At 46.1% G+C, this 25,200-nt stretch overlaps 1 protein-coding gene across 14 annotated transcripts; it reads left to right on the forward strand.

Moving 5' to 3' along the window:
* The first annotated feature begins 3,673 nt into the window (after nt 1-3,673).
* On the forward strand, nt 3,674-24,422 carry LOC129840705 (alsin-like). 14 transcript variants are annotated; one of them, XM_055908796.1, is made up of 35 exons: nt 3,682-3,829; nt 4,392-4,496; nt 4,760-4,908; nt 5,095-6,083; nt 6,353-6,728; nt 8,010-8,181; nt 8,416-8,512; nt 8,601-8,678; nt 11,189-11,386; nt 11,535-11,760; nt 12,038-12,227; nt 12,456-12,521; nt 13,294-13,456; nt 13,561-13,704; nt 13,968-14,096; nt 14,269-14,292; nt 15,318-15,388; nt 15,677-15,743; nt 15,945-16,114; nt 16,207-16,272; nt 16,379-16,477; nt 16,611-16,775; nt 16,952-17,063; nt 17,237-17,314; nt 17,462-17,595; nt 17,859-18,023; nt 18,142-18,265; nt 18,595-18,752; nt 18,871-18,987; nt 19,116-19,292; nt 19,530-19,575; nt 19,689-19,750; nt 19,862-20,011; nt 21,603-21,699; nt 21,885-24,422. In XM_055908796.1, the coding sequence occupies exons 1-35, from the start codon at nt 3,801-3,803 to the stop codon at nt 21,921-21,923; spliced, it is 5,232 nt and encodes a 1,743-aa protein (XP_055764771.1). In that variant the 5' UTR covers nt 3,682-3,800; the 3' UTR covers nt 21,924-24,422. The 14 variants fall into 14 exon arrangements, 13 of the variants coding, with proteins under 13 accessions (XP_055764773.1, XP_055764774.1, XP_055764764.1 ...); XM_055908797.1 differs by having other exon boundaries at nt 3,683-3,829; nt 13,561-13,692; XM_055908800.1 differs by having other exon boundaries at nt 3,683-3,829; nt 11,535-11,706.
* Nucleotides 24,423-25,200: the final 778 nt, after the last annotated feature.

Here is a 25,200-nt window from a genome sequence, read left to right on the forward strand (position 1 = left end):
TTTGAGAAACGCTTGGTTGGTTAAGAGATGGCTGAGGTATTGATCAATCAGGAAATCAGATTTGACCATGTCCAATTACAAAATAAATCCTTTGTTAATCCACTTCACAATGGCTTATCAACTCGAAACGTTGTAGGGTCATCGCAGACATTACCACGATGAACCATGTTAAGTTTGGATTTTGTAATGATAATGCTTAGAATAATCATAAAAAATCTTCTCGTGAACTAAGAGTCAGATTCAGTCCCAAAAGAGTATGAGAAAAGAACATTGACTCATTCACACTATAACAGTAGATGCATATTAGCATCTATGCTAAAATATGCCAAAAATATACACTACCGTTCAAAGGTTTGGGATCACTTAGAAATTTCCTTGTTTTTGAAAGAAAAGCAAAAAATGTTGTCCATTAAAATAACATAAAATTGATCAGAAATACAGCGTAAACATTGTTAATATTGTAAATGACTATTGTAGCTGGAAACGGTTTATTTATGGAATATCTACATAGGCGTACAGAGGCCCATTATCAGCAACCATCACTCCTGTGTTTCAATGGCACGTTGTGTTAGCTAATCCAAGTTTATAATTTTAAAAGGCTAATTGATCATTAGAAAACCCTTTTGCAATTATGTTAGCGCAGCTGAATATTGTTTTTCTGATTGAAGAAGCAATAAAACTGGCCTTCATTAGACTAGTTGAGTATCTGGAGTATCAGAATTTGTGGGTTCGATTACAGGCTCAAAATGGCCAGAAACAAAGAACTTTCTTCTGAAACTTGTCAGTCTATTCTTGTTCTGAGAAATGAAGGCTATTCCATACGAGAAATTGCCAAGAAACTGAAGATCTCATACAACGCTGTGTACTACTCCCTTCACAGAACAGCGCAAACTGGCTCTAACCAGAATAGAAAGAGGAGTGGGAGGCCCCGGTGCACAACTGAGCAAGAGGACAAGTACATTAGAGTGTCTAGTTTGAGAAACAGATGCCTCACAAGTCCTCAACTGGCAGCTTCATTAAATAGTACCCGCAAAACATCAGTCTCAATGTCAACAGTGAAGAGGCGACTCTGGGATGCTGGCCTTCTAGGCAGAGTTCCTCTGTCCAGTGTCTGTGTTCTTTGGCCCTTCTTAATTTTTAATTTTTATTGGCCAGTCTGAGATATGGCTTTTTATTTGCAACTCTGCCTAGAAGGCCAGCATCCCGGAGTCGCCTCTTCACTGTTGACGTTGTGGCTTATGTTTTGCGTGTGCTATTTATTGCAGATAAATAGGAAATTACTAAGTAACCCCAAACTTTTGTACGGTAGTGTATATATTTTTAAACCTGTGAGAAATGTATTCTCATGAACAGTAGGACCAAATGACAAATCAAATGAGTTTTTGACAAATCCAAAATCTGATTTTACGTGTCCATTTAAACCACTGTAAATCTACTCCACAGTGGCCTATCGACTTGAAATGTGTCATCACTATCATGGATGTCCCTAAGACGAACCATACTGAATTTGGTTTTGATATCTGAAAAAAACAAGGAAACTATTAACAACATTCTTTGCATATGTAACGCTAATGCTGATGATCTGCAATCATCTTCTCCTCATGAACCACATACAGTGGTAAGAAAAAGTATGTGAACCCTTTGGAATTACCTGGATTTATGAATAAATTTGACATAAAATTTGATCTGATATTCATCTTAGTCACAACAATAGACAAACTCAGTGTGCTTAAACTAATAGCACACAAATTATTGTATTTTTGTTGTCTATATTGAATACATCATTTAAACATTCACAGTGTAGGTTGGAAAAAGTATGGGAACCCCTAGGCTAATGACTTCTCCAAAAGCTAATTGGAGTCAGGAGTCAACTAATCTGGAGTCCAATCAATGAGATGAGATTGGAGATTTTGGTTAGAGCTTCCCTGCCACGTAAAAAACACTCATAAAATTTGAGTTTGCTATTCATAAGAAGCATTGCCTGATGTGAACCATGCCTCGAACAAAAGAGATCTCAGAAGACCTAAGATAAAGAATTGTTGCCTTGCATAAAGCTGGAAAGGGTTACAAAAGTATCTCTAAAAGTCAGTCCACAGTAAGACAAATTGTCTATAAATGGAGAAATTTCAGCACTGTTGCTACTCTCCCTAGGAGTGGCCGTCCTGCAAAGATGACTGCGAGAGCACAGTGCAGAATGCTTAATGAGGTTAAGAAGAATCCTAGAGTGTCAGCTAAAGACTTACAAAAATCTCTGGAAGATGCTAACATCTCTGTTGACGAGTCTACAATACGTAAAACACTAAACAAGAAAGGTGTTCATGGGAGGACACCATGGATGAAGCTACTGCTGTCCAAAAAAAACATGGCTGCATGTCTGAAGTTCACAAAAGACAACCTGGATGTTCCGCAGTGCTACTGGCAAAATATTCTGTGGACACACAACACTATGTGTGGAGAAAAAAGGCACAGCACACCAACATCAAAACCTCATCCCAACTGTAAACTATGGTGGAGGGAGCATCATGGTTTGGGGCTGCTTTGCTGCCTCAGGGCCTGGACAGCTTGCTATCATTGACGGAAAAATGATTTCCCAAGTTTACCAAGACTTTTTGCAGGAGAATGTAAGGCTATCTGTCCGCCAATTGAAGCTCAACAGAAGTTAAGTGATGCAACAGGACAACAACTCAAAAGACAGAAGTAAATCAACAACAGAATGGCTTGAACAGAACAAAATGTGCCTTCTGGAGTGGCCCAGTCAGTCCTGACCTCAACCCGATTGAGATGCTGTGGCATGACCTCAAGAGAGCGGTTCACACCCGACATCCCAAGAATATTGTGGAACCAAAACAGTTTTGTAATGAGGAATGGTCCAAAATTCTTCCTGACTGTTGTGCAGGTCCAATCCGCAACTACAGAAACGTTTGGTTGAGATTATTGCTGCCAAAGGAAGGTCAACCTGTTATTAAATTCATGGGTTCACATACTTTTTCGAACCTTCACTGTGAATTTTTACACCGTGTGTTCAATAAAGATATTAAAATGTATAATTGTTTGTATGTTACTAGTTTAAGCAGACTGTGTTTGTCTATTGTTGTGACTTAGATGAAGATCAGATCAAATTTTATGACCAATTTATGCAGAATTCCAGGTAATTCTAAAGGGTTCACATACTTTTTCTTCCCACTGTATGTCAGAGTCACTCCAGATTTTGTATTTAGACTCATTACATCAGTCTTTAATGGTTTTTGCATTCAAATATGGCTGCACTGTACCTATAGATGCAAGTTAGCACATATTCTAAAGCTAAAAATACTTCTCAATGTTTTCACTGACTGCACATAAAGAAAGATAGTCCGTAGATGATAGAGTGTTTGCTTTTTTATCCAACTGATATTGTCCTTTCTCATCATGTGGACCCTGATCATTGCTGCTTGCACCTATATTTTTCCAAAATGTACAAATTGTCAACTTTCCCAACAATGATTTATCACCTACCTGCACCCGTTTTTCACCTTGACATTGAGCATTGACACACGTTCATCAAATAGAAAATCACAGTGTAAAACAGCAGAATTCCATATCTGGTGAATTTCAAAATAGAGAGCTAACAAAGCTAAGGTACTTGACCGAATCGATGTTATAAAAATAAGAAATGTAAAACAGGCAAGAAAATACACACGCTTTGAGGGCTCTCGGCTTCCGTTCAACTAGTGGTCACAACGACAAAGCGAAAAAAGGATAGCGTTTAGCTAGTCAGCTAATCCCTCGCATAACTCAGTCGCAGTACATTTCACAGGTTTATGACGAAATGGACATGGTCGGGGGACCGGTAAGTGAAAGACAATTGCATCTGAGATTGTACATAATATATGGTTAGTAGCTACAGTACAAGGAGCAAGTGGAAGGATACATGTCAGCCCGAGTTGCTAGCTAACGGTCGTTACACATAGACTATAACAAAGTACTGAGACTGTCAAAGGCTTTGGTAGGCACCTAGTAATTATGGTATGAATGAATCCTTCTAGCTAGTTGCGTCATTTCAAGCAAACAAATTAATTAACTAATTAGTTAATGGACTGAAAATAGGATTTTATCAAATAAATAGTTAACAGTATTTAGCCTACGTTAGTTAGCTGGCTACTCAAAATCAATGGGGGGGTCAGTGTTAGCTAGTTTACGTCACTCCCACATGATTGACAGCTAGCCATGTAAACCATGATGAAAAGAACGTGTGTGTGTCAACAACAACACAAACTCTCGCGTACTGTCACTCGTGCTCGTTATTTTGAAGCCACATAGCAACCAGTAGGGGCTGTATGCAATTCAGTGAGGCAGGGTTACCATTAGCTAGTCATTTTTGTAAGTTATGTTGTTTACCGTATTCAATACAGAGCTGAATTTAGAAACGGATTTGGAGTTTTTCAAGTTGAGTTTCACCAGTCTATGCATCAGCATTGCCATGGACAAATCACAGTGATGGAGTCCCAGAGGAAAAGGTATGTAGCCCCTAGGTAAGGTGTTGTCAATAAATGTTATGTGATCATCATATGACAACTCATAATATTCTTCATGTAAGTCTATGCCCTCACAAAGCTCTTGTTGTTTCTCTAGCTAGCTACTGTATCTTCTGTTCCAGGGCATGTTTTGTCTTGGTAGTTAAAAAACAATGTCTCCTCTATCTGTGTGGTTGTTCAGAATCCTTGAGACATGACTTGTCAATGTGTCTGTCTGACTGTCTACTTCTGTATGTATTCTCCAGCTCTGGTGAGGAGGACAGTTCAGGGGAGCGAGGTTCGCTCCACACCTGGAAGGGCTACTCCTATAGTGTCACCCCAGAGAGAGTGCTCCTGTCCAGGCCTGTGCTGCAGGCTGCCCTGGGGACACGCCATGGGGTTCTACTGGTGGAGGGTGAGAGTCAATGGACAGCCTTTGATATAATGGCAACACTGACATTTATTATTAGCCTGCTTGATCTACAATTAAAATCATTTATTTTGTTTTGGGTTTGTATACTGATGTACACATACTACTGCTAATCATTTCTAATAAATCCTCTTGTCTAATGACTTGAATGTTGTGATGTGATGTATTTAGGCGGGCAGGTGTACAGCTTTGGTGAGTTCCCATGGAAACAGAGCCAGGTCTCGGAGGTGGGCCCTCTGAAGCCGGTCCTAGAGAGCGCTCTCAGCGGCCAGCGCGTGGTCGCCGTGGCAGCGGGCAGCTTCCACAGCGGGGCGGTTACCGAGGACGGCGGGGTTCACATGTGGGGGGAGAACTCCTTCGGCCAGTGTGGCCTGTCCAGTCTCACTGTAGTCCCCAACCCTACTCCAGTGGCTGTCCTGGACTCCGACACTAGCCCCCCTCATACCATCCGGGTCCTGGAGCTGGCCTGCGGGGAGCAGCACTCCCTTGCTCTCTCTGCCCAGCACGAGGTGTGGGCCTGGGGCAGCGGCTGCCAGCTGGGCCTGGTCACCACCGTCTTCCCTGTTTGGAAGCCCCAAAAGGTGGAGCACCTGGTGGGCAGACACGTCCTTCAGGTGGCCTGTGGGGCCTTCCACAGCCTTGCCTTGGTGTGTTGGCTACCACCTCAGGAGGCCCGGCGGCCACTGCCAGACAAGTGTGGCCAGTGCAACCAGCTGCTCTACACCATGACGGACAAGGAGGACCACGTCATTATCTCAGATAGTCATTACTGCCCCCTAGGGGTGGAGTTGCTGGTTGACGGAGAGGCCAGGCTGGGGCCTGGAAGGTCCCCTCCGCTCAGGTTCCAGAGCTCCCCTTCAGAGCCCCTCTCCTCTCATACCTCGGCCTCAGCGCCTGGTCCCCATCCCTCCATAACAGAACATACAGACTATGAGAGGGGGAGGACAGTGGCACAGAATGGGGAAGTCTTAACCACTACAGACTCTGACATCTCTGCTGCTGGGACAGATTCTGATCGAACTGTTGGAGGTGTGGGGGGTGCAGGGTCTCGGAACTCCCCCTACCCTGATCAGGCAGTGAAAGAATATCTCAAGAAACTGTCTGACACCTCTTTGGCTGAGGAGACTGTCAAGATGACCATAGCAGGAGCAAGTTTTCAGGTTAGTAGTGATGCTTTAAGCCTAAAGCTACCCATTTTTTGCACACTTGGTGGGTGACATACCGACTTTTTGGGAGTTTGAGGTGTTTGAAAAGTGACAATGTGCTGTCACGCTGTGTTTCCTGGGTCGTGTTCATTAAGGCACTCAAAGGTGAACATTTTTTTTGCTAAGGAAAACTAAAATGTGCTTTTCTTATAGGTCCAGGAAGTCTTCCTGTTTCTGTCAGTTTTCTTTTGTGTGTTGCCTAATGCACCCTGTGTTTGTTTCAGCCCCCAGCTGATAGCATTGACCTCCTGACCTCTGATCTCATCCCCGGGGTCATGCCAGTGACCACCAGCTCTGCCCTCAACAGCCTGGTCTCATCCTGTGCCTCCGCCGTGGTCGAGAGAGTGGTCTCCACCTGCGAGGCTCTGTCCCTGAAGAAGAGGATTAACTACTACTACCCCGGGGTTGGGGGTGTAGCAGGAGTACCTGGTGAAGTACCCGGTGGGGTGCCAGGGGGGTTTCCAGGGGGACTCGTGGAGGAGCGGGTGTGTCTGGAGGAGTCCATTCAGGGGAAGAAGAGCTGCAGCACGGGGGATATCCGTGAGGAGGAAGCCGAGGGCCTGAGTCGACGTCTCTCTCTGCCTGGACTCCTCTCTCAGGGTAGATACGCTGTTCGTCTCTTATCCTCCACCTCTGCTCATCGCCTCTTATCCTCCTTATCTTCCTTCTATACTCTGATGTGTGTGTGTCCACTCATCCAGCCTGCGAACATATTGAACGTCCATCTGAACTACAGTACTATACAGTATGTTTGGGAATGCTGTGAAGGCTCACCATTTGTATCAGTGTGGTGTTTCATGGCTCTTATGTGTGTAACGTTATGTGGGCTACAGTCAGTGAACGGTGGTTTTTGTTCTGTGATTAAAGCTCTCAGCCATAGAGGAATATGAGGCCATATTAATGTGAGTACTTAACCAGAAGGGTTGCAGTAAGGAAAGAGAGGGATGGGAGGAGAGAGGAGTGAGGAGAGGGTGAGAGAATAAGACGGAGAAGAAAGGAGCGAGAGTCCGTGAGATAGTGAGGGAAGGCGAGGGAGAGAACTGAGGAAGTGAGAGTGGGAAGAAGATGTATCTGTGTGTGAGGGAGAGAGGGTGAGGGAGAAGGGGGGGAGATGGAGAGGGCAAGATGGCCGTGATCATCTCTTGAGAAACCCAGTCAGAGTGGTAGTGCCTGCAGTATCGGAGGAATGTTCTATTGTCACTTTGGTAGGGCGACAGCTGAACGGTAGGATTTGTCCCTAGCTATCCGAGGGTGTCTTAAGGGGATTTGGGATATGCAAAAAACACATTTGACACATGCGTACATTATACGCTTGTATATGTCCTGTGAAACGGGACAAATAAAATTTAAAAAATAAAAATCATTATTAGCTTCCTGCTGCAGCCAGGGAGGGGACAGACAACTCACCACTCCCCTCTCTTGGTGGCCTTCCTCTGGGCTGACAGATGGCTCTTTGTGGGGGACAGATGGCTCTCCGTGGGGAACAGGATGTCACAGTGGAAACAACCAACCCACGCCTCATCAATGATGCCCTGGTCTGTCTGTCCTCATTAACACTCCCTCCCATATGCTTACTGTGGTACAGGACCTGGCTCCGGCTGGGCACAATGACTCATCATCTGGAGGATGCTGTGAGGCCTGTGTGTCTGGGTTATTGCAGGGGCTTAGAAATGTTTTGTTTTTCCAGAGTAGATGAAGATCACTCCGTGACTAAACCAGTCATCCTGAGCACTTCTTTACAGTTGTTTACACTCACCTGTGGAACAGAGAGGACTTCATCCGTAATGTTAGCTGCAGTTGACCGCCGTAACTGAACATGGCTTGAGATGAAGCCCAGAAAATGTATCGTTAAGAAACATATCGGTCTGTCTCCATCTGCAGTGTCCCCCAGGTTGCTGCGGAGGGCCAGCCGGCCCAGGGTGCGAGCGGTGCCCCTTACCCCTGTGGGAGGGCTCCCAGAGGCGGGGGAGCTGCTCCCCTCCCTGCAGACCGAGGTGTGGAGCTGGGGGCGGGGTGAGGAGGGCCAGCTAGGCCACGGGGACAACCTCTCCAGGTCAGTGTCCACTCAACACCAATCACTGAGGGCTGGGGATGAAAACCATGATGATTGACAGTTGTGTAGACCAGTAAAGCATCAGAGTATGAGCGCTGAATCTGATCTAGGATCTGTTTGGCCTTTGAGATAAATAAGATTACATGGACAGGGAGGACCTGCTCCTAGATTGGCACTCCTACTCTGAAACGCTTTGGCCCTGGTTGTAGACTGAGAGGTGTTTCTGACCTGCAGGCTGCAGCCACTGTGCATCAAGTGTCTGAGCAGTAAGGAGGTGGTGCTTGTGGCTGCTGGGGCACATCACTCCCTGGCCCTGACTGCACAGTCCCAGGTCAGGAACTACATTATCACTCCTCATGGGAATCTGAGTCTGAGGGATTCCTCCCAACTGTGTGAACATTTGTTTGTGTGTGTTCAAGGTCTTCTCCTGGGGTAGTAACAGCTCTGGCCAGCTAGGACACATGGACTGTCCTACTACTATCCCTCGCCTTGCCAAGGTAAGAGTGTGTTTCTTTAATTGAGGAAAATGGTGCCCCTGCAGTCATCTTTACCACACACTTACCCAGTGTTCCTCCTTTATTCATTTAGCAGTGACGCCCCGCCGCTGGGCAATGCATGTGAATAGTGTTCTTTGGCACCCCCTCCCGTGCTGCCTTTGCCTCCGCTGCTGAAAACGATCTTAGGAGAAACACTGCTAACCTAAACTCAGCAAAAAAAAAGAAACGTCTCTTTTTCAGGACCCAGTCTTTCAAAGATAATTCGTAAAAATCCAAATAACTAAACAGATCTTCATTGTAAAGGGTTTAAGCACTGTTTTCCATGCTTGTTCAATGAACCATAAACAATGAATGAACATGCAACTGTGGAATGGTCGTTAAGACACTAACAGCTTACAGACGGTAGGCAATTAAGGTCACAGTTATGAAAACTTAGGACACTAAAGAGGCCTTTCTACTGAGTCTGAAAAACACCAAAAGAAAGATGCCCAGGGTCCCTGCTCATCTGCGTTAACGTGCCTTAGGCATGCTGCAAGGAGGCATGAGGACTGCCGATGTGGCCAGGGCAATAAATTGCAATGTCCGTACTGTCGCCTAAGACAGAGCTACAGGGAGACGGGACGGACAGCTTATCTTCCTCGCAGTGGCAGACCACGTGTAACAACACCTGCACAGGATCGGTACATCCAAACATCACGTCTGCGGGACAGGTACAGGATGGCAACAACAACTGCCCGAGTTACACCAGGAACGCACAATCCCTCCATCAGTGCTCAGACTGTCCGCAATAGGCTGAGAGAGGCTGGACTGAGGGCTTGAAGGCCTGTTGTAAGGCAGGTCCTCACCAGACATCACCGGCAATAACGTCACCTATGGGCACAAACCCACCGTCGCTGGACCAGACAGGACTGGCAAAAAGTGCTCTTCACTGACGAGTCGCGGTTTTGTCTCACCAGGTGTGATGGTCAGATTCGCGTTGATCGTTGAAGAAATGAGCGTTACCCCTAGGCCTATACTCTGGAGCAGGATCGATCTGGAGGTGGAGGGTCCGTCATGGTCTGGGGCGGTGTGTTATAGCATCATCGGACTGAGCTTGTTGTCATTGCAGGCAATCTCAACGCTGCGCTGTCCGTTACAGGGAAGACATCCTCCTCCCTCATGTGGTACCCTTCCTGCAGGCTCATTCTGACATGACCCTCCAGCATGACAATGCCACCAGCCATACTGCTCGTTCTGTGTGTGATTTCCTGCAGACAGGAATGTCATTGTTATGCCATGGCCAGCGAAGAGCCCGGATCTCAATCCCATTGAGCACGTCTGGGACCTGTTGAATCGGAGGGTGAGGACTAGGGCCATTCCCCCCAGAAATGTCTGGGAACTTGCAGATGCCTTGGTGGAAGAGTGGGGTAACACCTCAGCAAGAACAGCAAGAACTGGCAAATCTGGTGCAGTCCATGAGGAGGAGATGCACTGCAGTACTTAATGCAGCTGGTGGCCACACCAGATACTGACTGTTACTTTTGAATTTGACCCCCCCCCCCCATTGTTCAGGGACACATTATTCCATTTCTGTGGAACTTGTTCAGTTTATGTCTGTTGTTGAATCTTGTAATGTTCATACAAATATTTACACATGTTAAGTTTGCTGAAAATAAACGCAGTTGACAGTGCGAGGACGTTTCTTTTTTTTTGCTTAGTTTATATACCCACATGAATAAACTCTGCAGCAGCAATTAAAGGACTCTCCATGGTAGAACAAGAACAGCACTTTTCCACTGAGGATTTATCCCAGTGTTTTACCCGAAAGGCTGAGACTTTTCTGTTTCCATCTACGCGAGCCAGCTCCCGTGTCTCACTGGGCCATGGCGCATGCTCTGACTTGGAGCCAAGGCATGTCCCTGGGTACTTTTCAGATTTCATTTAAATAACAATGGCTAGCTGTGAACTTGAACATCTTCTCACGAAGCGACGGTCTTGAATGAGGTTGTTGATTCTGCTCGCCACAAGTCTCCTGATGGAGAAACAAGACTACATTAACATACAACAACGGAGACACCCTGGTGTGGGGCTAAGTCTCAATGGAAAAGTACCCTCGGCTGCTTATAGTGATCACAAATCCTAGGACATTTTATGACTATTGAGTTTGTGCAGGACTGTTGGTATAAGCGTGAGCAGCATTGGCGTGTGCGAGCCAGAACTGTTCATAGCTGCATTTCTCCTGTTTCTGTAGCATGGGGTATCTTGATGTACAAGTACACCCCCTGGACAGGACGCTAGTCTATCGCAGGGCCCTTCCTCCAATCTATCTCCTTGATGCTGATTGCCAAGCGGAGACGCATTGGGTCCCATTTTTACAGTCTTTGGTATGACTCGGCCGGGGATCGAACTCCCAACCTTCCATTCTCAGGGTGGACACTCTAACCACAAGGCCACCGAGTTGTAGAAGCCTAGCACAACACAAAAGTACAGTGATCCGATCTGCTCTGTTTGTCCCTGTTGTGGCCCTGTAGCTGTCTGAGGGGATTCGTGTATGGGACGTGTGTGCGGGGGTGCAGCACACCCTCCTCCTGGCCGATGGGGACTGTTACCAGCCCATCCTTTACTATAGCGGACAGCAGGTCATAGAGGGGGCGCAGGACGCACCCCAGGACCAGACAGAGGGGTACAGCTACACCCAGCAACCAGTGCTGCTCCCCTTCTGCATGAACGTGAGTAGTGGGTCACACACACACATACTGTACTGAACCCCTGCTGTGTTCCGTTTTTAGTATATTCAGCATCTGCTTCGTGATTTCAACTGACATTTGGCCCGATGGTGGTGCGTGTGTCTGTGGGTTTTGTCCATCCATGTTTTAGTTGGGCTACGTGAGTGGCGTGTTTGCGGGGGGCCAGAGCTGCGTGGCGCTAGCCGACCGCAACGTCATGGGTTTCAGCGCCAGCCTCCACGAGCTGGCTGCTGCCGAGAGGAAGTTCTACTGCAAGCTGAGCTCTGTGAAGAACCACATACTGCGCCCCCTGTTGGACCTGGGTGAGAACTACTGCTGCCGCTACAGCTCCGCTGGACAGAGGCCATGGGTCAGAGGTTAGAGAGGGAGAAAGAGAAGGGCGAGTTTTATTATAATGGTAACCAATGTCAAAGGAAAGGGATTGGGTGGCATTCAAAAAGATCTGGCATAAAGCTTACAAATTTGTTATATGTTATTAGTACAGACCTGTAACTTTTGGTTAACCATGTGCTGGAATAGAGTAAGTTAGTACGTTTCAGAGTAAATATTAGGTTGATTATCTCTTGGATGTGTGTGTTTTTCCTTTCACACAGTGTTTTGTTAACAGGTGTATGTTCTCCTTCTAACCCTCAGAGTCGTTGAGTACAGCCCTAGGCCCAGCGTCCACAGTGCTGCTACAGAGCCTGGCGAGGTGTTATAGCCGCCTGTGTCACCTCACTGGCCAGCACTCCGCCTCCCTCACCGCCAACCTGCGCCGCCGTCGGGAGGTGAAAAGCTTGGTTATGCTGGAGCACGCCAGCATCTTCCTGGACACGTATAATGAGTATGTGCAGTTGTACACACATACACACACATACACAATGTCTGACCCTCCCACTGTCTGACATTTACTTCTTTACAAAAAGCACCTCTGCACTAGCTGATGTGAGAAATTCCCTCTCTTTGTTATTTGGTTTTTAATAGGTTGTGTACATGTAGTTCTGCGTGTATAATGACCTCTCCTTCTCTCCTCCTCTCTCTCCGTTCCTTCCCCCTCATCTCTGCCTGCCAGGTACTGCTGCTCTGTGGGTAACTTCCTGGTGATGGGGGGCTTCCAGGCTCTGGCCAAGCCCTCGCTGTGAGTGTGTACACACACACACAGTAGGACATCTAGCAGCCCTAGCTTATTATCCTTACCATTTGCGGTGCTCATTATATGTTCATTATCTTTACCATTTACCTAGGCCTGTGTGCTCATTATTCTTAACATTGACCTAAGCCTGTGTCAAGGGACAGCTGTTTGATGCCTAGTCGTTCTGCACACAATGAGACTGAGGAAGCTCATGCAGGTTTACTTGGAAAGGGAAAAGTCAAAGGATTAATTCTAATAAATTTTTATGGGTTCTTTTTAATTTTGAAACTGGGTGGTTTGAGCCCCGAATGCTGATTGGCTGACAAAAATACCACATATACCACGGGTATGACAAAAACATTTTTTTCTACTGTTCTAATTATGCTGGTAGCCAGTTTATAATAGCAAAAAGGCACCTCAGGGTTTGTGGTATGTGGCCAATATATCACGGCTAAGGGCTGTATCCAGGTTCACATAAGAACAACCCTTAGCTGTGGTATGTGGCCAATATACCACATCCCTTCTGGCCTTATTGCTTAATTATAAACCAATGTGTTTCTTCATCAAGGCTTCAACCAAGAGTGACTGAATGACCCTTCTCATGCTTTTAACTGGAAAGGTGAACAGTGAATTAAAACAGGAAATCTCTTATTTACTTTTCCATCTCTCCTCCCCTACACTCTCCTCCATTCCCCACCCTCTCCTCCCTCCCTCCATCTTCCCTTGCCCTCCATCTTCCCCCGCCTTCTCCTCCACCATCTTCTGTTCCTCTGCTCAGAGATTTCTTTGGGAAGTGTCCAGAGCTGTTGCAGCGGCTGGCAGAGTCCAGCGAGGAGAACATTCTTCTGAGTGACCTGTTGGTGGCGCTCTTCTACCTGCCCATGAGACACCTTCACGAGTATGGCAGGCTGCTGCTCAAACTGGGAACCTGCTTCGAGGTGGTACGTGGAGGAACTAGGACCGGGCCGTACACACACACACACACGCTCACACACCTTCATACAAACTCTCACGTTTGTGTGTGTGTGTCTCTCCATCCCTGCAGAGCTCAGTGGACTACCAGAAGCTGCAGGACGGCTGCTCTAAGTTTGAGGCCCTGGCTCTTCATTTGAAGAGGAGGAGGAAGGAGGCAGAGTACACGTACCACTTTTGGAAGAGCTTCCCTGGCAAGATGACGGTCAGTGGCCTGGTCAGTTGGTTTGACCACAGTAATCAGTGCCAGATTCACACTATTGAGCCAATGCCAACCGTACTGTGCTCGCTCAGATATTTTATTTTCACGTTGTCCTTTCAAGCATGGTTCCGGCAGCTATGGTGGATGTATAATCAGGCCGGCAGAGTACAGCTTGGTTCGGTTTGGCTCCATAGTGTGAAACGGGTAGAAGATCTTTTATTCAGCCCAAAATCTCCAGTTTACCTCTTATCCCATATCACCTGGCCATCCTGTTCCAGGATTCCCTGCGTAAGCCCCACCGGAGGCTGATCTGTGAGAGCAGTAACAAGGCCCTGACGCTACAGAACTCTGGAAGGTTCTCTGTCAACTGGTTCATCCTCTTCAACGATGCACTCGTCCACGCTCAGGTAAACACAGCTTCTTACAGCTGGCTCTTACAAAGGTGCCAATGTCTCTTTTTCTTTCTTTCACAGTTTTTTTCCCCCATTTGTTTTGAACACCCTCAGAGCATTTGATATGAATATATCTGGTGTGTTGACTGACTCCTATCAAGTTGTGTGTTTGTCTTTGTCCTATCAGGGTGTGGTTCCCTATAAAAGCCTTGTAAGTATGCATCAGCAGCCAGTGTACTGCCCCCTAGTCAATGCAGCGCTCCCGTGTGGCCAGGGCTTGGCTTAGGACGTAGGCTTCCTGCATCATCTCTTTAGGCACCTGCTGCCTGCCGTAAACCACAAACACCGGCTTCACAGCTTGAAATAACACCCACACCAAAACACACCGTTTTTCTGATCTTCTTCATGTACATATGGTGTACTCATTAACACCTGGCTGGAATAAGCCTCACTGATTTGATTTCTTGAAGCTCACAGTAAAGAATGGTAGTTATTTGCCTTCTCTGCCTTCTCCCTTTAACTAATGCAACTGCTCCTGAACATTAGGAGCCCCACAGCGGGTTCTGTACACCCCTCTACAGTGAGCAGCTTCTCCTCAGCCGAGCCCGGTGCCCCCTGCCCTCTGATGCTAGCCTCAGGATACTGTGTGGAAAGCTGAACTGATACCTTTAATAACTAAGGCTCCCGGTAGTATATTGCCTACTTTTATGACATTGTCGTAGTCATAGCAACACGTTGACTCTGCTTACAGACGTCAATCTAAAAAGTTAAGTCTGACGTTATTGGGTCTTCCCGACGTGTGCGTCTTGGTTATCTAACTAAGATGCCTTTTTGACCCATTTTTTATTTTTTGCTATTTGGAGCCTTAGTTATCATTACTCTGAAACCATGTGACGCAACACGTGAGGATCGGCCGTCTCCGGTTCACTTCTCTCAAACAGTTTCCTGTGACGTGCCGGTGCCTCTTAGTGTGCACCCACCTAGCTGTGTTTGATGACGTAGTGAGCGTTTTTAGCCTCCGTCGGTTGCACCCTGTGTGCTGTGTCTGTCGGCCTGCCTCGTGCCCTGTCGCCCTCGCCTCTCTGTGTGCCATGCAAGTTGGCATCTATCAGGTCATGTGACTGTGTTTAGCTCCAGTGCCCTGACTACTTCCTGACTGTTGAACCAGTGTACTGTAGCTGAGTGTATCGGTATACTGATGTCTCTCTCTCTCTCTCTTCCCTCCCTCTCCTCCAGTTCTCCACCCACCACGTCTTCCCATTGGCCACACTGTGGGTCGAGCCCATCCCGGAGGAGAACACTGACCTGTGAGTCTATCACCCTATCTGCCCAATTAGAGTGTTTAGCTGGTGTGTTATTGAGCCTTTAGCTCAGCGTTTCCCAAACTTGGTCCTGGGCCCCCCCCCCTGGATGCACGTTTTGTTTTTGCCCTAGCACTACACAGCTGATTCAAATAATCAACTAATCATCAAGCTTTGATCATTTGAATCAGCTGTGTAGTGTTAAGGCAAAAAACAAAACGTGCACCCCTTGAGGTCCCCAGGACCGAGTTTGGAAAACGCTGCCTCCGCTGAGCTGTGCTTTGTTCCATCCAGGTATGGACTGAAGTTGATCTCACCTGAGGAGACCTTCACCCTGCTGGCCTGTTCTTCCATGGAGAAGGTAGGCCACTAACCAATAGCCAGGCCTCACTACTCACTTGTATGTAGTTACAAGTATGTAGTGTTTGTGTCTTTGTAGGTTCTTGTTAATCTGCATAGTTGGGTTCAGTTTGTGGAGCGTGTGGTGACAGACGGTGTAACAACCCATTCAGTTCAATGAAATGCACTTCAATATGACTATTAACTGCCGTGAGTTCTCCAGGCCAAGTGGCTGCGCTCCATCAACCAGGCGGTAGACCAGGCCATGAGTGGGTCGGGGCAGAGGGCGGAGCCTCCCATCTCCCGGACTGCCTCCTACACCTTCTACAAGGACAGCCGTCTGAAGGAGGCCACCTACGAGGGCCGCTGGCTGGCCGGCAAGCCCAATGGGAGGTGGGTCTGGCTGGGGAAGGAGGGATGCAGAACCTGGTGCCTCTGGTTCCACTTCCATACAGTCACAATGAATTGAAAATTGTTGTTTCCAGGGGAATGGTGAAGTGGCTTGATGGGAGAATTTACACGGGGACGTTCAAGAACGGACTGGAGGATGGGTCAGTCAGTGTTAATCAATCAATAAACCTATCAATAAATCAATGTATCAATCAGTCAGAAATAAAGGCATTTCTCATTGTTCTGCTATTTGTTTATGGGTCGTAGTTTTGGAGATTACATTATGCCCAGCAAGACGTTGAACCTGAACGACCACTATCAAGGCCACTGGAAAAAAGGGAAGATGCACGGCATCGGAACATACAAGTGAGTCTGTTTGGCTATGTGAGGAGTTCAGCGTTATTTAAGAAAGTCACCCTTTTGTAAGCGTGACCAGGAGTTTGCGGGCCTGTCTATGTTTCTGCTGTGTATCCTAACAATGCGACTGTCGTCTATGCAGGTATGCTTCAGGTGAGTTGTACGAGGGCTCGTTCCAGGACAACATGCGTCACGGTCACGGGATGCTGCGCAGCGGCTCGCTAAATTCCTCCTCCCCCAGCGTCTTCATTGGCCAATGGGTGCACGACAAGAAGACGGGCTACGGCGTCTTTGATGACATCACCAGGTAGTGGACCGCTCCAGCCCACCCTTTTCATTCTGCCGCGCTAAACTGTACCGAGCTGGCCTGGTTACGCATCCAGCTAGCTCAGTACGGTTGGGATTGGATTGGTAGTGTGAAAAGGGTATTGGTGTATATGAAGTGCTAACGGTGTTACGTGGTGACCTGTGTTGTTCCGTCAGAGGAGAGAAGTACATGGGCATGTGGCAGGATGACCAGCGGCAGGGCACGGGCGTCATAGTAACCCAGTTTGGCCTGTACTACGAGGGAGCCTTCAACAACAACAAGATGCAGGTGATTCCTGGGCAGTGGGGTTCTTCCTCCTGACGCTAGCTGAACGTTAGCACATTAGCACCAAGATTTACATTTAAGTCATTTAGCAGACGCTCTTATCCAGAGCGAGATATTGGAGGAAAGGAAGATAATCACCTCTCCATTTGCTTTTTTTTTTTTTTTCACTGTCTCAGGGCACAGGGGTCCTGCTGTCTGAGGACAACACCACGTATGAAGGAGAGTTCTCGGAGGACTGGACTCTCAACGGAAAGGTCAGTGAAAGAGAGACACACAAACAAGCCTGAACACTCTGTCTCACACACACACACACAGCTTGAACTCACACATATTTTCGCTTAGCCACATACGTTTGTGCAGACACATGTATAATACAGAACATTGCTCTCCCTATCGCTCAGGGTGTGCTGACCATGGCTAATGGGGACTACTTTGAGGGCTCCTTCACCGGGGAGTGGGGCTCCGGCCTGAAGGTCACCGGATCCTTCTTCAAACCCAACCTCTACGACTCAGACGGGGACAAGGGCCGCGCTGTGTAAGTCTCTGTACCATTCAATGCTATTGGTTTTAGTATGGTGGAGGATAAGCATATTCAAGATTTTAGTCTTGATCTTGAGTGTTTAAAAAAACAAATATATATTTAAATGATAAATAAATTGCAAGGCAATCTGTCCACAGGAGGTGATCCTGCTCTGTTTTTGCATCTAAGCCTTGAATTTTTTTTTTTAAATGAACCCAGTCAAGTGAACGTGTATGTGAACATAGAAATAGTCTATTTCCTTTTATGTGTGTCTCCAGTAAGCTGGGGCGTCTGGCGGTGCGTCCGGAGGAGAAGTGGAGGGCAGTGTTTGAGGAGTGTTGGATGAGGCTGGGCTGTGAGGCCCCTGGCCAGGGAGAGAACCAGAGGGCCTGGGAGAACATCGCTGTAGCCTTGACCACCAGCAGGAGACAGCACAGAGATAGGTAGAGAGAACAGAGACCACACACACAGTACTTACACCTCACACACACTCACAAATTTCTCTCTCTCACACACACAGAGAGTACAGTTGTCTAAGTGGTATTGATGTGTGTGTTCCAGCCCGGAGATGAACCTGAGTCGGACTCATAACAGAACTCTGGGGAGTCTGGAGTTCATCCCTCAGCAGCATGTTGGCCCTGTTACCATGGAGAAGTATGACCGTATCCGCCATTCCCTCATCAAGGTGAGCCAACGACCCCGGGTGACTTCCTAACCCTCTTAATCCCCCTCAGCAAATGGACCCACGCACCAACGTGTCTGACAAGCAAAAATACCAGCACCCACTGTTTGACAAGCAATATCCTTCAGTATGGTTTAATGATAATGATGATGATTATTATCATAATAATCATGAATAAATGTCTGAGCTGTCGTCCTGAGGTGCCCCTGTTCATACTGATTTACTCTTTAGTTCTAACATGATTTATTCTCATTGAGAAAACACCACAGAATAGGAATATCCTGAAACTCTCACATTTAACCTTCACTGTCCTCCATTTTGTGCCCCCCCAGGCGTGTGACACGCCCTTGCACCCCCTGGGCAGGCTGATGGAGACCCTGGTGGCTGTCTACAGGATGACCTACGTGGGGGTGGGGGCCAACCGCCGCCTCCTACTGCAGGCTGTCAACGAGATCATGTCCTACCTGGCACGCATCTTCCAGCTCGTCAGGTGTGTGTGTGATTTGTGTTGCCTAAAACAGTCAGATACTGTTTTTCCATTCAGTTTGACCCAAGGCTAGCCTGTTTTAAGCCATGTACTGTATGTGTAATGTTTGTTTGTCTCTCAGGTTCCTGTTCCCAGATCTGCCTGAGGAGGGTGGAGCGATCCCTGAACCATCCTCTGACCCCCAGGACAAGAAGGATTCCAACTGCGCAGACACCCAGCTAGAATCCCCCAAACCTGGGTACGACCATAGCATATCTTATGTAAAAGAGCACGTCACTGTTGTTTTAAATACTGTTTTCTTCCAGAAGAGAAATATATTAAGCCCTTGAATGTGTGTTGAATGATGTGTGTGTGTGGTTTCCCCAGGCGTGTAGTGAGTAGCTCAGCTCTACTCCTGCCGGTGTTGCTGCCTCGTCTCTACCCCCCTCTCTTCACCCTGTACGCCCTGGAGAAGGAGAGGGAGGACGACGTGTACTGGGAGTGTGTCCTCCGCCTCAACAAACAGCCAGACATGGCCCTGCTCGCCTTCCTCGGAGTGCAACAGTGAGTCTCTCTCGGACTGACCAATGAGGTTGGGAATGACTAGTAGCCTCTTACAACCCTTCTGATCTCGCCGTCTTACATTCTGTTGAATCCGTGTTGCGAAACAGAATGTGAGGATAGTCTGGGCCTTTTTCATTTAGCCTCGTACAAGTTTTTTTCCGATCATGTAGCCTGACGGTCCTGACCTGGAAAAACTGTAGTTATAACATGTAAAAATGAATCTCTTTTTGCTTTCAGTAAGTTTTGGCCGGTTTCGGTTCCAGTGCTGGGGGAGAAGACAGAGGTATGACACTAAGTACATTCTGAATCACACTGCCCTCCTGTGGGTGAATTACAACATTATTATCAAGTCCATGTTAGATTGTCCTTACTGACAGTCTCTCTCCTCTTTTCTAGGTTGTGTCCAGCACAAAAGACGCCTGTTTTGCCTCAGCAACGGAGACCTTACAGCAGATCAGGTACGCTTTATCCAGAGCAGTACTATATCGTCATGATTGAATGAGTTACTCTTTGAGTTACGATATTGTAGTTATACGTGGTTGATATGTATTAAGACAGTTTGTTTTCAGCACAACGTTCACCCCATCCGACAAGCTGCAGGTGATCCAGCTGACATTTGAGGAGATCACAAAGGAAGTGCTGTCATCTCTGGAGGATAACTTCCTGTGGTCCATGGACGACCTGTTTCCTGTGTTCCTCTACGTGGTGCTGCGTGCCCGGTGAGTCGATGAGAGAACACACACACACACACATATGTTCCTCAGAGATGCACAGAAATCTGTGATTTCTCCAATTTTAGAATCAGAACTACATCTATTTACAGTACCGGTCAAAAGTTTGGACACCTACTCATTCCAGGGTTTTTCTTTATTTTTACTATTTTCTACATCGTAGAATAATAGTGAAGACATCAAATCTATTTGAGATTCTTCAAAGTAGCCACCCTTTGCCTTGATGACAGCTTTGCACACTCTTGGCATTCTCTCAACCAGCTTCATGAGGTAGTCACCTGGAATACATTTCAATTAACAGGTATGCCTTGTTAAAAGTCAATTTGTGGAATTTCTTTCCTCCTTAATGCATTTGAGCCAATCAGTTGTGTTGTGACAAGGTAGGGGTGGTATACAGAAGATAGCCCTATTTGGTAAAAGACCAATTCCATATTATGGCAAGAACAGCTCAAATAAGCTAAGAGAAACGACAGTCCATCATTACTTTAAGATATGAAGGTCAGTCAATCCCGAAAATGTCAAGAACTTGAAGTTTCTTCAAGTGCAGTCACAAAAACCATCAAGCGCTATGATGAAACCGCCACAAGAAAGGAAGAGCCAGAGTTACCTCTGCTGCAGAGGATAAGTTCATTAGAGTTACCAGCCTCAGAAATTGCAGCCCAAATAAATGCTTCACAGAATTCAAGTAACAGACACATCTCAACATCAACTGTTCAGAGGAGACTGCATGAATCAGGCCTTCATGGTCGAATTGCTGAAAAGAAACCACTACTAAAGGACATCAATAATAAGAAGAAACTTGCTTGGGCCAAGAAACACAAGCAATGAACATTAGACCAGTGGAAATCTGTCCTTTGGTCTGAGTCCAAAGTTGAGATTTTTGGTTCCAACCGCCGTGTCTTTGTGAGATGCAGAGTAGGTGAACTGATGATCTCTACATGTGTGGTTCCCACCGTGAAGCATGGGGGAGGAGGTGTGATGGTGTGGGGTTGGTGGGGACAATCAGTTAGAATTCAAGGCACACTTAACCAGCATGGCTACCACAGCATTCTGCAGCGATACACCATCCCAGCTGGTTTGCGCTTAGTGGGACTATCATTTGTTTTTCAGCAGGACAATGGCCCAAAACACACCTCCAGGCTGTGTAGGGGCTATTTGACCAAGGAGAGTGGTGGAGTGCTGCATCAGATGACCCGGCCTCCATAATCACCCGACCTCAACCCAATTGAGATGGTTTGGAATGAGTTGGACCACAGAGTGAAGAAAAAGCAGCCAACAAGTGCTCAGCTTATGTGGGAACTCCTTCAAGACTGTTGGAAAAGCATTCCCGGTGAAGCTGGTTGAGAGAATGCCAAGCTGTCATCAAGGCAAAGGGTGCCTACTTTGAAGAATCGCCATATAAACTGTTTTGATTTGTTAAACACTTTTTTTGGTTACGACATGATTCCATATGTGTTATTTTATAGTTTTGATGTCTTCACTATTATTCTACAAATGTAGAAATGAATAGGTGTGTCCAAACTTTGGCTGGTACTGTATATGTGTGTCGTGTGTTAACCAAGGCTGTGTTTCTCTTCAGGATCAGGAACCTGGGGTCAGAAGTGAGTCTGATAGAAGACTTGATGGACCCCTGTGTACAGCACGGAGAACACGGCATCATGTTCACCACTCTCAAGGTACACTCCTAGCATAGATTCTATGGCAGATAGCATCCAAATACAGGCACTCACACTCATAACTTATTCAGATACTCGTTACATATTCATGCAATCTATGCACGCTTAAACACACCGCTTCATAGGGAATAAATGAAGCTGTAACTATCTGTATAATATATTCATTTTATTTTCCTCTCTGTCAGGCATGTTACTATCAGATCCAGCATGAGAAGACCACATAAGAACCACAGAGAATCTCTGTACTGTATACTGCAGCAGCTCTGTGTAAAGTGGCAGTCAGACAGACAGCCGATTTAGAGGGAAGGGATTGGAGAGGTTTTGAGTGATGCTGTGTCAGGGTCGTCACAGGAGGGTCATGATGATTGACAGACAGGCTGCTGACTGTCCATCTGCTCCCCCGTAGCAGGACCCCCACCCCCTTACATACACACATACACTGACTCATGCGCTTACACACACATACACTACAAAGCTCCCCGCTCTAACCACTGCCTAATGGTGACCGTGTCATCAGGCTCATACACCTACTTGATTCATCAGGTTGACCTCTGTAAATCCAAGGTGTTGTAAAACTGTTTTGGCAGTTTGGCCAGTTCATCTGTCCATAGGCTTTGTAATACCTTCGCCCCTGAATGAAGGAACCTGCTCCTTGAGCCGTCTGGAATAGGGGCTTACTGTGATGTGGGCAGAGCCGGTGGAGTTTCAGCCTTATCTGTTGTGAATATGACTGGCTATTTACTATTCACCCTATATTAGTGGCAGAGATTACTGCCTCTTTTGTCACCCAGCGCTGGTAGTGAAATGGAAGTCTATGAAGATAAACTTAAAATCCAAGTGAGACTCACCCTTAACGTGGAGCCTGTCTAATAACAAGACGCCATCTTGTATGTATGAGGTGGCAACAAGTACGCATCGGATGGCCACCTGTTGCTTCTATCGGACCTCAGCCCTCAAAGCACATGTTATTTAATGGACCAACACAGTACATCACATTGATGTCACTTAAAACAAGGAAAGAGTTGAACCTCACAGATGCAACGACGTCTGTGTACACCGAGCGCCAACCTACGCTCACTCAGACCAACACCAGTTGAAGTTGTTTTGTAGTTGAAATGTAAAATGTACACTCCATACACTTCCGGTGTTATTGTTGTATTCATTGTTCTGAAAAACCTTGAATATACAGCTCTATTCAGGTGATTGACGATGTGAAGTTGGGTGGCGCTCTGTTTCTCATGTAATGCAGTTAAATGACAGCCAGCTGATGTGCACTTCACCTGCTAGCCTTTAAAACATTTCAATTCATACTGTATTATTTGTATTTATAACCTCTCTGTTTGCACAGTATTTATAAGGCTACGACGGGGTTCTTTCAGGTCACTTTGTTATTCTACACCAGAGCTAAAACCTCAGCCACCTGCATGAAATGTTGACACTTGATGGGTAACCCATAGAAGAAGACGGCTTATTTTCTGTTATAAAACTTTTCCTGCAATATAGCTAATGTAATATTCATGTTTGTGGTTCTTCAAATCAGATGAAGACTTTTACTAGGAAGCAATATTGTTTATGCATGTGTTTGGTGTGCTCCTGTCATGCAGACAGACTTATGACAGTATGATGCAGTATTTGTACCTGCAAGGCAATCACTACACTGAAGAAACTGTCGCTGTTCAACTCGTGGTGGTCTGATCATGTTGTAATGGCAATATGATGGTTAGACAGTGGTTATACAGTGACATTGAAGTCTACCAAAAGAAAATCTTCCTGTTGCAACAATGTTCTTTAAAAAAATCTATATATTTTATTCTGGGCAGAATTATTAATGTGGAGAATAGAATTTGTTACAACTGTTAACTGATTGTTTGATGGGACATGCAGGACATAAGAATCTATATTTTTAGCAGAATTTGATTGTAACCTGGTATTTGGTTAATTCTTTATTCAGCTTGTTTGTAATTTGTATGGTCATGCCAAGGTTTACCTCCATTTTCCCCCCCATAATTCCTTTGGAAAGGACTGTAATTATTTAACTGTATATCTGTTTACACCTGAAACACATGAGGTGCTGCATGATATGATATCGCTACAGTGTTTTACCCATAGACTGCATAACTTACAGTTTGATCTATGAAGGAAGCTTGTTTTTATTTTTTATTTAACTAGGCGAGTCAGTTAACATTTACATTACATTTAAGTCATTTAGCAGACGCTCTTATCCAGAGCGACTTACAAATTGGAAAGTTCATACATATTCATCCTGGTCCCCCCGTGGGAATTGAACCCTGGTCCCCCCGTGGGAATTGAACCCACAACCCTGGCGTTGCAAGCGCCATGCTCTACCAAGCGCCATGCTCTCAGGTCCCACACGGGACCAGTTAAGAACAAATTCTTATTTACAATGACAGCCAAACCCAGACGATGCTGCCCTATTGGACTCCCACGCACGGCTGTTTGTGATACAGCCTGGATTCGAACCCGGTTGTCTGTAGAGACACCTCTAGCACTGAGATGCAGTGCCTTAGACCGCTGCCCCACTCGGAAGTATACTTCCAGGTTAAGGTGTGTTCCATTGGATAGAGTTCTCTGTATGTTGTCACGTTTGTCCTTTTTAGGGGAATGATGTCAGCATTTTGTCTAATGTACATATCTTAATGTAAACAAAGGGCAATAAAGCCAACTGACAAAGTTCCCTTTAAATAAAATGTGCTTCTGTACTAGTTTGTCTCAAATTGCAAACCGTATGTTCCTGGTAGTTTGGTTTAATGGGTTAGATACAGTTGAAGTCAGAGGTTTACATACACCTCGGTTGGAGTCATTAAAACTCGTTTTTCAACCACTCCACAAATTTCTTGTTAACCGACTTGCCAAAACTATAGTTTGTTAGGACATCTACTTTGTGCATGACACAAGTAATTTTTCCAGCAATTGTTTAGACCGATTATTTTTTTCTCTCCCACTTACAATGAATTATATCACAATTCCAGTAGGTTAGAAGTTTAGATACGCTAAGGTGACTGCTTTTAAACAGCTTGGAAAATTCCCGAAAATGATGTCATTGCTTTAGAAGCTTCTGATAGGCTAATTGACATAATTTGAGTCAATTGGAGGTGTACCTGTGGATGTATTTCAAGGCCTACCTTCAAACGCAGTGCCTCTGCTTGACATTATGGGAAAATCAAAAGAAATCAGCCAAGACTTCAGAAAAAAACATTGTAGACCTCCACAAGTCTGGTTCATCCTTGGGAACATTTTCCAAACACCTGAAGGTACCACGTTCATCTGTACAAACAATAGTACACAAGTATAAACACCATGGGACCAGGCAGCCGTCCTACCGCTCAGGAAGGAGACGCGTTCTGTCTCCTGGAGATGAACGTACTTTGGTGCGAAAAGTGCAAATCAATCCCAGAACAGCAGCAAAGGACCTTTTGAAGATGCTGGAGGAAACAGGTACAAAAGTATCTATATCCACAGTAAAACGAGTCCTATATCGAC

Source organism: Salvelinus fontinalis, chromosome 41 (genome assembly GCF_029448725.1).
Source record: "Salvelinus fontinalis isolate EN_2023a chromosome 41, ASM2944872v1, whole genome shotgun sequence".
NCBI lineage: Eukaryota > Metazoa > Chordata > Actinopteri > Salmoniformes > Salmonidae > Salvelinus > Salvelinus fontinalis.